Source organism: Xenopus tropicalis, chromosome 8 (assembly GCF_000004195.4).
Source record: "Xenopus tropicalis strain Nigerian chromosome 8, UCB_Xtro_10.0, whole genome shotgun sequence".
In the NCBI taxonomy this organism is placed as follows: Eukaryota; Metazoa; Chordata; class Amphibia; order Anura; family Pipidae; genus Xenopus; species Xenopus tropicalis.
The window spans coordinates 46,076,834-46,090,192 of NC_030684.2; the positions used below are offsets into that span (position 1 = coordinate 46,076,834).

The window sequence follows — 13,359 nt, forward strand, 5'->3', positions numbered from 1 at the left end:
GCTGCAGCTTCAATCATGACAGCTGGGTTGTCTGCTGCTGGCGTGAACCACCAGTGTGCGTATACCAGCTGTCTGGCCCAGAAGTACAATTTAAAGTCTGGCAATGCCAGCCCGCCTTTAGTTCTGGGCGCCTGTAGGATTTTTATATTAAGGCGGGGATGTGCTCCAGCCCAAAGGAATCCCCGAATTACTCTGTTGAGGTGGTTAAACCATTGGGCCCTGGGGATTACTGGGGAGTTATGGAAGGCGTAGTTAAATTTAGGGAGAAATACCATTTTGAGCAGATTAATTCTACCTGGGAGAGTAAGTGGGAGGTCTTGCCACACTTGAATTTTAGTGATCAGGGATTGCATAATTGGTGCGAGATTGAGGGTTTCAAATTTATTGAAGTCTTTATGGATCTTAATGCCTAGGTATGTAAAATTTGATACTACCTTTAGCCCCTCGATATGGGTTTGTTGGGCATCAGGGAGAGGGTCAATAGGAAAAATAATAGATTTAGTTCTATTAATTTGGAGTCCGGAAAACCGTCCAAAGGTTGAGGCTGTCCTCAACAATTCTGTTAAGGCTGCATTGGAGTTAGCTAGGTAGAGGAGCATGTCATCTGCGTACAGGGAGATTTTCTCCTCAATGGGGTGGAGCTTCAATTCTTCAATTCCTGGTGATGCCCGGATGTGGATGGCCAGTGGCTCTATTGCCAGAGCGAATAGCATTGGAGATAGGGGGCAACCTTGCCTTGTCTCACGCTGGAGGGTTATGTCCTCCGAGAGCGCCCCATTAACTAGAACTTTGGCCTGGGGGCAGTTATATAGTTGCCTGACCCACGTACAAAATCTGGGCCCTAGCCCATATCGTGGCAAAACCTCCCACAAATACTGCCATTGGACTGTGTCGAATGCTTTGGCTGTGTCTAGGGAGACTACAATTCTATTTCCTGGGTTGTCATAATTGAGTGCCAAATTGGAGTACAGTCTACGAATATTAATATCTGTGGCTTTGGATGGCATAAAGCCAGTTTGATCGGGGTGGATAAGTTCTGTAATAACGGCGCACCGCTATGACTTTGGCAAATAGTTTGACATCGCAGTTCAACAACGAGATTGGGCGATAAGACTCACAGGTCTCTGATGGTTTACATTGTTTACGAATAAGGGCTATATGGGTCATACGACAGGAGTCTGGGAGGGCAGTAGCATCACTGACACTGTTAAATAAGGAGCATAGTACAGGGGAGAGTATATCAATACGCGCTTTGTACCACTCAATGGGAACACCGTCTGGGCCCGGTGAGCGTCCAGATGGGCTTTGTGATACAGCATATTTGATTTCCTCTATTGTAATATCTCTATCTAACCATGCTGTACAAGTTTATTACTTTAGTTTTAAAATCTAAATTAATAACCACCAAGCAAGAAAAAACTTAATGGGGAACTATCATGAATGGCAATCTGCTTAACTTGGCTCAGTACTGACAGGCAGCTTGTGTCCTGAGCAGAGAGGAGTGGCAGTGGTCCAACCATTCTTCACTGGCATCTAAAGTTTAACCCCCACCTGCCCATCTTTCCTATCTAATAGAAAACCTGGAAAAGACTTTGGAGAATATCTAAAAATTCAACCCAATTCACCCTTACATTGTCTGACACTTTCCCTCTCACTCACCTGAGTCACTAACAAACACATAGAACATTTGTGTTATTTATGAGAAAAACAAGAAAGATGCCACATATCACTTTTCTGAGCAGCCGCAATCGAGTTAATTAGAACAAGGGCCCGGCAATTTGAAACATACATGCCAAGTAAGCCGGCAGTTGTAGTTAAGCAACATTAGGGAATCCGCATTTCCATAAAAGTACAATTGCCTTTTGTAGAAACCGTATCTAGTATCTAGCTATGGTTTGTGCAATAACATTGTTGTCACTCTTTAAATGTATGCAAGTTAATTGATAACAAAATATATGGCCATTTCTTAAGAATACATGGACTGGCTTTGGGCAGGGCTATAATCCATTATCATTCAGTAGAAATTTTTTTTTTTTTTTTTTTTTACTTTGTATCCAAACTGGGAAGGAGTTTGCAAAGGGTTCACTTGGTTTGTCTATACACCATCTGGCACAGTTCAGCCTCTCCTCATGGCACATGGACTGGGCACAAATCCCTGTAGCAGAGTAAATGCAACAATGCAATTGATGTGTCACTGAGGAAGTCTCTTTTATACAGTCTTCATCAGCACCCAGCCCGGTTCCATTCCTTTTCTTTCCCTTTGCACATATTTGCTGTTAAGGGGTGCGGCCTCATGACATGCCACAGCAAATCAGCTTTCACTCTGTTCTGTCACTTACACATTTCTGCGTCAGTGACCAGGGAGCTAGATATTCTGAAGCAGTGTCGGACTGGCCCACCAGGATACCAGGAAAATTCCCGGTGGGCCCAGGGGTCAGTAGGCCCTCCTGCTTCTATCTATTTCATGGTCATTCCCTATTTCTGTATGGGAACAAGGAAGCTTGATAGATGGAAGAATAGAGTATAGTATGTAGAGAAAAGAGACTAGAATGATAGAGTTTGATGGAGGAGCGGAGGAGTCTGGAGAGTGGGCCCATGGTCCAGGGTTTTCTGGTGGGCACCCCTGCCATCTCAGTCCGACACTGTTCTGAAGTGTGGGGGATGAGAGGCTGCTCCAATAATTAGCCATAACTTTGTAACGATTCAAAATATTTAAAAGCTATAAACTGTCAAAATGTTTGTCTAAACTTTAAATTTTCAATATAATAACATTTTTCATAATTGTACCCCTATATCATCAGGCAATGGATTTACCAACATGCCCAAAGGGTTACAATCTAGGGTCTCTATCACTTAAGACTATGGTCAATTTTATTAGAATTAACCTGCACGGAGTAAACATACAATCTCCTTGATGATATTCTGTCTGGAATCAACAAACCTAGGATCCAGAACTGTAAGGCAGAAGTGCCAACCACTGCATGCTGAAAATGCCATAACGGCAGACTTGACCCACCCCTGTATACCGAGCTTTATTTTGAGATAATTAAGGTTCTATTTCAGTATTGTGCAGGATTCTTTCATTTTCTAAAGAGTACCTCTCTTTCTTGCATGAGTCTTTGTCCTTCTGCTGCATACAAACGATTTGTTTCTTCCAAGAACCTCTGCTCAAAAGAGTCCTGATAAATCTAAAGAGGGTAAAAACGTATTGATCTAAAACCATTTCAAACTAAATAAAAACAGAACACTTTTGAACAATATATGCATGACTTACTTGCAAATCAGAAAGCATACTAAGAAGGCTTCTCAATAAACTCCTGTCAATAGCCTCGCCATTCCTTTCCCTTTCAATTAGCAGGAGGATGCCATCAATAGTCTTGTTCTGAACTTTCTGATCACTGATTATGTGATTTCTAAACAGCTCTAGACCCATATCCCTGGAGACAAACACATTTTATTTTTTATTGCTCTAACATATTACTCATTATACCTTGCATACAATCTAGGGCCCCAATCAAAAGTTAAATTATCCTACCTGTAAATTTTAGGAAATAAGGCAGAACCAGAGCCCAGAGGAAACTGACAACATACAAACTCCTTACAGATAGTGCCCAGATAAGAATCAAACTACCAAACCAGAGCTGGCCATTATGTAAACCGATAACATTTTGTATTGATACAAATTAAAAAAAAAAACCCAAAAAACTTTATTGACCTTTTATAAAGCTTTGGAAACTCCAATAAAGATCTATTAAACTAATTGTAGAAAACCAAAGGAAAGAAAAAAAAAAAAAAGCTTTTTATGCTTTTCATACTTATTGATACAATTCTAATAAGGGCTTGGCTGCTTTCCCATATAGACTGTAAAGAATGACAATGTGCATTAAAAAAAAAAAAAAAAAAAAATTCTCTATATATTTTTATAGAGGGAACTACAATTTCCCTAAGCTGTTACATCATCCATAAATGCAGGGTTAACAGCACATTGTCTGACATTTTATGGACAATAAAAAACACCTTAGCCAAGGTAAATTGGCATCACTACTAGTATACAAAATGCCAACAAGCAGAGAACATGTGTAGTTTGTGCATTTTTTGGACAGAGGTGTCAAAGCTCCTGAAATTGCCACCCCCCCACCCCCACAGATCTAAATGTCGCCTGGGCTAGCGCCTGTGTTAGTAACCAAACTAACCAATACCTGGGGCCAAAGTAAAGCATTCGCCTGGAACAGGTAAAGTGATGGCATTAAGGTTAGTATAAGGGCAATGTTAAACAGGACAAGTGCCCTTCTCATTACAATAACAAGAAATACCCCACAAGCAAGATAAAGTGAACAGATTCTTTATGAATAGGGTAATATGTTTAGTTGTTTTATTAAACTTTTATAGAAAGAATTAAGATGCAAACGTACAAAATACATTCAAGTTTTAAATCTGATCTTACTCACCAAATTGATGGTAGCATTGAATTTTGAAGAACATACGTTCTATCCAGAAATAAAAAGATACTCCTAATCATGATCTTAAAACAGAGAGAAAAGAATGAGTTCTAACATTTATTTTTCAGTTATTTTTTCATTAAAATGCTAACGTTAGACAGAGAATTAGCAGCCTCAGATGACTATTGTCTTAATGGCTCTATTATCAGACACTGAGCTACTGCAACTTATAGGCTGTACAAAGTAACATTCCAGAGAGCAGAAAGAGCAATCTGGTCTAATTACAATCTCATGTTTGATAAATCCAAAGGACTATTTTGCACATTTTTTTGTAATGCTGTATGGTCCGAGGATGTCCAAACAATTCTTAAGTTACACAACATTCCTATAGGCGTCTACTGAATGGATAGAGATTGGAAGTGTTGAACTTAATGGACTATGTAGCCCATTTGGGAATTCTTACAGTCTACTGATTGCATTCCATTAAAAAATGCTGGTGTGTCTAATTGGAGCACAGAGGTGCATAAAACCTTTTTAGACAGTTATTGTGCGAAAATACAAGAAAATTGATAATTCTAAAAAAAAAAAAAAACCTTGACCTGCAGGAAACACTTCCTTTTACTTCCTGTCCCAATACAGGTATGGGACCGGTTATCCAGAATGCCGAGTACCAGGGGTTTTCCAGATAAGGAATCCTTCTGTAATTTGAATCTTCATACCTTAAGTGTACTAAAAATAACTGAAACATTACATAAACCCAACAAGATTGTTTTACCACCAGTAAGGTAATTAAATTGTAGTTGGGATCAAGTACAAGGTGTTGTTTAAAGGGAAATAGGTTTTTCAATTTTGAATTATATCAAAATAGAGTCTGAGAAATGGCCTTCCCGTAATTCTGAGCTTTCTGGATAACGGGAGTTTCTGGATAATTGATCCCATATCTGGAATTATACACCTGCACTGTGTTTATAGGATGCTACAAAATGTTGCTACATAAGGAAGGCAGGTAAACTAGCCACAACAAGTGGTCCAGAGCTGTACAGTCACTGTTATATTTAAGGGTTTAGATTCAGCTCAGCTGATCACCAGGCCTATAGCACTTGCAGCATTTTTTTTTAGTAGTATGTGCTATTGGGTACTCCTAAATTGAAGACTGCCATATTAAGAATTAAGGGCCATCTCCTGGGATCATAGGATTTACAGTGCAAACAACCAAGCCAAGGCACACATACATGCTAGGCCACATTAGCCACTTAATGGATAGAGATCTGACTATCCATTTAAAGAAGCCATATACAAAGATCATACAGTTCAGATGGGAATCATTTAAACTGTTGAAGAATTCAGCCAGCATTGTTTTCAGGAAGCAAACATCACAAACAAAAAAAAGAGAAAAAAAGCTACTTATCCAATAAACCCTGACATTTACCAACCATATAAAAAAAATCCAGTACCCTCATATTAGCAAAAGTTTAAGGAGCCTCAGGAAATGGAATAGCTGTTTACCATTTGTCTGCAGTGATCTTGCCAACATTTATCTATTTTCTTCAGAAAAAGAACGCTGTCCAATGCATCTGTGAGAAAGTATTAAGGAAAAGAAAACAAAGACTAAAACCAAAACATAAGTAGAAAATATAGTTTTGCAAGTTTTTTCTCCTTTAGAAATTTTAAAGCTTTCTAATCAGCACAAATAAAAAGAGAAAAGGAAATTGAATCCTAGTTTTGAGGGAGGAAATACCTAAATGTGATAGTTATCTCAGCTTAAATTATATTGAAAAGGAGAAGTTCTTTCTAATTTAATTTTTGGAAGCTGTTGTCTGTGGTATTCTGTTTAAACTGACCTTATGGTCAATGTGCTTGGAGTAGGTAACAGGACTCTTAACTTGCCTGTGGAAAAGGGAATTATGTCTATACACTCTTTAAAGAGAAGGAAATCAATACTTTCAGCCTCAGTCACTAACCTATGCCTCCCATTTTACTCTGGTGGTTACAATATTGTGTCATGCTACTTGCTGGACTCTGTAAATCATAAGCACAGAAACCATTCATTATTGTACTAAATCTGCCAATATGGCAGAGCCAATGGGTAAACGCTTTTGATTTTTTTTGTTCTTTATGTCACTGCATTAAAGGGACAGTAACACCAAAAAATGAAAGTGTATAATAGTAATTACTATATAATGTAATGCTGTCCTGTACTGGTACAACTGGTGTGTTTTCCTTAGAAAGACTACTATAGTTTATATAATAAAGCTGCTGTGTAGCCACGGGGGCAGCCATTTACAGGAGAAAAGGCACAGGCACTTAGCAGATAACAGATAAAACCCCATTATATTCTACAAAGCTTATCTGTTATCTGCTATGTGCCTGTGCCTTTTCTCCTTTTTTCCAGCTTCAATGGCTGCCCCCATGTTGACATAGCAGCTCATTTATATAAACTATAGTAGCGTTTCTGTTGCAAACTTACCAGTTTTACCAGCACAGGGCAACTGTACATTATATTTTAATTACTTTAAAACACTTTCATTTTTTGGTGTTACTGTTTCTTTAAAGGTGGACACCATATAAACTGAAAGGATGTCAATTCAATCATAAGAAGATAAACTAATTAAGTACATTTTTAGGTGACTTCTCTTAAAGTGGACCTGTCACCCAGACATAAAAAGCTGTATAATAAAAGTTATTTTCAAAATTAGCATATTTTGTCTTTCCCACCACTATGCCTCAAGCATAGAAGCATAGAGGTGGGGCAGGCAGTTACTTGCACTTTCAATTCTGCACTTTCTAGATGTTACTGGACTTCTTACATTCCCTCTCTCTCCTCTCATTTAATAATTTTACAGCTTGTGCATGGGCAATGCCCCCTCCCATTCTGGTACACACGCAAGATTTTAGGGTGATACAAAGCTTCCCTTAATAAGTGTCCACAAAATGGGGCATGTCTGCTTGCTGTGATTGTTAATTTCAAGACTAGAGGAAACAAGCTTTAAAAAAAAAAAAGAGTATATGTAAACTGTATAAGCCTGACTAGCACAATAGAAAAATAATTTGAAATCATTTCCAGGGTGACAGGTCCCCTTTAAGTAATCATTTATCAGCAGAAACTGTAATCTTGGTGTCACCATTTCCTCTACAGCATACAGGTTAAATTTCTAGAACCTGTCATCACCACTTCAGTATGCAAAATACAAATCAGCGCTTCATCATTTCAGTAAATCAAATCCTGTACACTTCATAGCAAAAGGGGTAAAACTGTTTTCTTCTAACTTAGCTATATAAGCCCATCCTAGCGGAATCATCCTTCCAGCATGATAATACATTCATTTGTTGGTATAAAGCTGACAATTGTAAGAGTACCAATAAATACATGGATCCATACATGCGCAAAAAGCCAATATAACATTTCAGTAAATTATTCCCCCCAAAAATATATTTTGAAAGGATATTCTCTGAACTGATGAATTTGTGCTTTGATGTGGTCTTCACAGATTTGTCTCAACTGTTTATAAAGGTTTGCAGATATTTTGTAAGAGCAAAGGTTTTCCACAGCCTAAAAAGAAAATATTAAAAATCAAATCACATGTAAATGCTTCAGTATTTGCCAATTATACAGAATGCATAGTTCTGACTTCTAATTAGTTTAGAAATCAATATATATCCTTAGCAAATAAGAAATACAAAAGAAATAAGAACTCACTACAAAAAACTTTATCTTCTTTCCTTTGGAATTTTCAAAAGCATATTTTAAAAAACAGTTATAGTTCACCATTTGATAATTATGCTTCTAAAAATGCCATTGGAATGAATAGAAAGTGGGTGAGTTTTTCTGTGGAGAGCTCTTATTTCACATTTTCCTAAATCTGCCCCTAAATGCTGTGAAATAAAGTTTGGAATAACTTACACTGGGAGAGCAGACTCATTAAATCAAATATATGCCTTATCTGATCGCGCACCCCACAACAAAGCAGACTTAGTATATATAAAAACCGGATTCCAAAAAAGTTGGGACACTAAACAAATTGTGAATAAAAACTGAACGCAATGATGTGGAGGTGCTAATATTCTTCTTCTTCTAACTTCTAATATTTTATTCAGAATAGAACATAAATCAGGGATCAAAAGTTTAAACTGAGAAAATGTACCATTTTAAAGGGAAAAATATGTTGATTCAGAATTTCTTGGTGTCAACAAATCCCAAAAAAGTTGGGACAAGTAGCTATAAGAGGCTGGAAAAAGTAAATTTGAGCATAACGAAGAGCTGGAAGACCAAATAACACTAATTAGGTCAATTGGCAACATGATTGGGTATAAAAGAGCTTCTCAGAGTGGCAGTGTCTCTCAGAAGCCAAGATAGGTAGAGGATCACCAATTCCCACAATGTTGCACAGAAAGATAGTGGAGCAATATCAGAATGGTGTTACCCAGCGAAAAATTGCAAAGATTTTGCATCTATCATCATCAACTGTGCATAACATCATCCGAAGATTCAGAGAATCTGGAACAATCTCTGTGCGTAAGGGTCAAGGCCGTAAAACCATACTGGATGCCCGTGATCTCTGGGCCCTTAAACGACACTGCACCACAAACAGGAATGCTATTGTAAAGGAAATCACAGAATGGGCTCAGGAATACTTCCAGAAACCATTGTCAGTGAACACAATCCACCGTGCCATCCGCCATTGCCAGCTGAAACTCTACAGTGCAAAGAAGAAGCCATTTCTAAGCAAGATCCACAAGCTCAGGCGTTTTCACTGGGCCAGGGATCATTTAAAATGGAGTGTGGCAAAATGGAAGACTGTTCTGTGGTCAGACGAGTCACGATTCAAAGTTTTTTTTGGAAATCTGGGACGCCATGTCATCCGGACCAAAGAAGACAAGGACAACCCAAGTTGTTATCAACGCTCAGTTCAGAAGCCTGCATCTCTGATGGTATGGGGTTGCGTGAGTGCGTGTGGCATGGGCAGCTTGCAATTCTGGAATGGCAGCATCAATGCAGAAAAATATATTCAGGTTCTAGAACAACATATGCTCCCATCCAGACGTCATCTCTTTCAGGGAAGACCCTGCATTTTTCAACAAGATAATGCCAGACCACATTCTGCACCAATCACAACATCATGGCTGAGTAGGAGAAGGATCCGGGTACTGAAATGGCCAGTCTGCAGTCCAGATCTTTCACCTATAGAGAACATTTGGCGCATCATAAAGAGGAAGGTGCGACAAAGAAGGCCCAAGACGATTGAACAGTTAGAGGCCTGTATTAGACAAGAATGGGAGAGCATTCTTATTCCTTAACTTGAGAAACTGGTCCCCTCGGTCCCCAGACGTCTGTTGAGTATAGTAAGAAGAAGGAGAGATGCCACACAGTGGTGAAAATGGCCTTGTCCCAACTTTTTTGGGATTTGTTGACACCATGAAATTCTGAATCAACATATTTTTCCATTAAAATGGTACATTTTGTCAGTTTAAACATTTGTTCCGTGATTTATGTTCTATTCTGAATAAAATATTAGAAGTTGGCACCTCCACATCATTGCATTCAGTTTTTATTCACAATTTGTTTAGTGTCACAACTTTTTTGGAATCGTGTGTGTGTGTGTGTATGTATATATACACACACACACACATTTTCTTGTAAGTAGCTTTCAAAGCCTATGAAAACTGCATTTATTTCCAGTCTGTGCTTACCATTAGCGTATGTTTTATGGGCTTTTAATATGACTAAAATCAGACTGACCTGGTAGAGTTCTTCCAGGTTGTATTTAATTGAAGTGCTATTTTGAATGGCTTCCACGGCGCCTTTAAGCTTTTGCCATGTTTCATCTGTGTAATTTTCAGGCAATTTTGGTTTATCTGTAGACAGAAAGTATTGACATGACAATATTTCAGGAGATTAAGACACTGATCTACATACTAAAACATAAAGAGACATTTATCTATAAAATGAAAGACATTTCAAACCAGTTAACAACCTTAGCTTTTAGGAGCAAATAAAAAATGCATTTAAGGTAAAAAATGCATTGTCTGAAAGCTTCTTTAGCTGCTGCAGTAGCTCGCAAATAGCACACATGACTACAGTAGCAGTTCTTTATAAGTTGAAGGGCTAGCTTTTATATACCTCATGGAATTGCAAATCAGGTGGAGCAGGAAATGTTTATCTCATAACGCATATACTATCCACTGCACTGTGGCAAAACCAACAAGAAGCAGACCACATCGCCTTTGTGATTTACTTCAACTAACCAGGTTTCTTCTTCTACAGTTTTTTTTCCTAAAATCTTGTAAAGGCATTCTTGACTGCATTTCCATGGAGTGACTTTTTTGCAGGGCTGTGGAATCTGAAGCAATTTGGGTACCTGGAGTCAGAGGTACCATAAACAGAGGAGTTGGAGTCAAAGGATTGATGTACTGACTCCATAGCCCTGCCAGGCCTGTGGAGTCAGATTAGTTGAGTTGGAAGCAATTTTGGGTACCTGGAGTCAGTGGTACCATAAACTAAGGAGTCAAAGGATTTATGTATCGGCTCCACAGCCCACCTTTTTTGTGTATTCCCACAGTATTAAATTAAAAGCCCAATGAAAATGAAACATGCAGCATTTCATCAACTTTTGGCGTTTCAGTGCACTCCTATGGGGACATGGGGAGTCAGTTAACTCTACGTTCCGTGTATTGGTACGCACACACACACACGAGAAGAACCCAACCGCACTGGAACACAATTAAAAATGCCTGCATGCAAAAACTCTTAGGTTGTGTGGAGGTAGTAAAATACATCTTGGCATACCTGATTTTGGTATTTCACTCCCATCACTTACATATTTATTCCTGTTTTTGAATTCTGAAAAGTACTGAAAGCAGGCCATACATGGGCCGATACTAAGCTGCAAGCTCAAACCAAGCAAAGAAGCTATTTCATAGGCTTTTACCCAAGAGGGCTAAAGAGGTCAGAGCCCAAAAATAAAATTATGCCAATAAGATTGGTTTTAACTGTTTATAAAGGTTTGCAGATATTTTGTAAGGAGCAAAGGTTTTCAACAGCCCAAACACAAAGAAAATAAATTATATTCAAAATCACATGACATGTAAATGATTCAATATTTGACCATTTTACAGGTTGTGCGGTTCTGATTTCTTATTGGTTTAAAAGAAATGTTATTCCAAACATCTTACCAATATACAAACATTTTGCCAGGTTATTTGTAAATGTAATCTGGTTCTGATGTTTGAAACATTGTAGCAGAAATCAGCTGATTAACAGACCTGTTGACGCAAGCAAACTGGATTTTACTACATTATTTTGAAATAGAACATTACCATTGCTGCTTTAGTTGCAATTACATTTGCAAAACTTTCAAAGCACTGAAGATTTTTAATGGAGTGGAAAGTTGCTTCTAATTAGATTTCCATTCATTACGCAAAAATTTATTTTTGAGTTTACATCCTTTGTAATGCAAAACTTGGCTCACAAGTGCATGTATAACCACTTGATGTAGCATTGGAAAAATGTTCTGGCCTCTGACAATAAAGACAGGACAGCAATAATTTTTTACTTTGGGTGGCTATACATGGGTTGATAAAAACTGCCAATTCAGCCCCTCCAGAGTCAGCATCTTACTGGCCCATGAATGGGGCTTCTCTGACAGCCTGCCCGACTGGAAAAAACAAAATCAGACATATCTATTGATCAGGTTAAAAAGACCACGTTAGAAGAATACTTTATCAGTGCATTAATGCAGTCCACTCCCGATAGGCTAATTGCAAATCGGAAATTTGGAATATAAAATGGCAAATCAGGGGTTTATTGGACAAACAGACTATTCTGAAGGGCCACACATACACAAAAGTTTATACCTTTTGGATTAATATTAACCTAAAACTGGTGCTATAAAGACTCTGGTTTAGCAGCCTATGGGAGCATAATGGCACAAACTGAAGAGCTATGGGCACCAAAATCAATTATATGGCAAAAATAAATGAGTTTCCATCTAAGTGAATGAATTATGTCAGAGAAACAGAATCAAATCTTGGGACACTCCAGAAACCTGTCTGATAAGTATAACATAAAATATGAAAGACTACTATGCATGTGCCAAATACAGTGTTTTTTACTTGCTAATATCCAGAGTGAAGACAGGGGCCCTTGTACCATAGCTGATTGGGGGGTCGTTTCAGGTGTTTTTAAACCTTTCATCCACTTGTTTTAGAATTGCTTAATTGGTTGGTGTCTTGCAAGTCTATGGGTAACTGTGCATGGATATATTCCAAAAGCTTAAGCAGACTGTCCCAAATGTTAGAAGCAAAGACTGATCATTGGTTTTGAAGCAGTTGATAATACAGGTAGATGCTAATTATTGCCTCTCACTAGCAGGTAGAGTACTACGTACCTAAATATATGTTACTTTAGTCTTGCAAGCATTACCATGGCAAGCTACTTACACTTTTCTGAATACCAAATATACTACTTTCACTCATTTTCACTTTCATTTACTAAATAGAGCATGTCTCGCCTATTTTCACTTTCTATTTATCTAAGATTATTAATATATATTGGTAGAACTACGGAGTGCCAGAGGGTACAATTGCCTTCAAAATACCCCCAAAAGGAGGTTCCTGAGAAATGCAGAGTGTGGCAGAATTTCACTAGCGCAGACTGTAAAGAGCTTTAGCTTAAACTATTTGAATATATAAATAATAGTACAGGTATAGGACCCATTATCCAGAATGCTTGGGACCAAGGTAATTCTGGATAAGGGGTCTTTACCATAAGGTATGTTGCGGGCCACTAATCTCCCCACAATGCCATTCCGCCGGCAAGAATGTAAATTGCAGGTGGGATGGCTTATGAGTCGAGTAAAAAATCAAAATCACATTAATTAAACCCAATAGGATTAATTATATCTTAGTTGGGATCAAATACAAG

The 13,359-nt window shown here is 38.2% G+C and overlaps 1 protein-coding gene across 3 annotated transcripts in view; it reads right to left on the bottom strand.

Moving 5' to 3' along the window:
• Positions 1 to 13,359, bottom strand: part of cul4b (cullin 4B) — a 37,752-nt gene that overhangs the window by 19,662 nt on the left and 4,731 nt on the right. For all 3 annotated transcript variants that reach the window (XM_018096163.2, XM_018096164.2, NM_001127419.1), the window contains 6 exon segments: positions 10,177 to 10,292; positions 7,886 to 7,989; positions 5,946 to 6,015; positions 4,449 to 4,522; positions 3,275 to 3,437; positions 3,099 to 3,188 (listed from right to left, as the gene is read on the bottom strand). In XM_018096163.2, coding sequence (XP_017951652.1) covers positions 3,099 to 3,188; positions 3,275 to 3,437; positions 4,449 to 4,522; positions 5,946 to 6,015; positions 7,886 to 7,989; positions 10,177 to 10,292 — 617 coding nt within the window.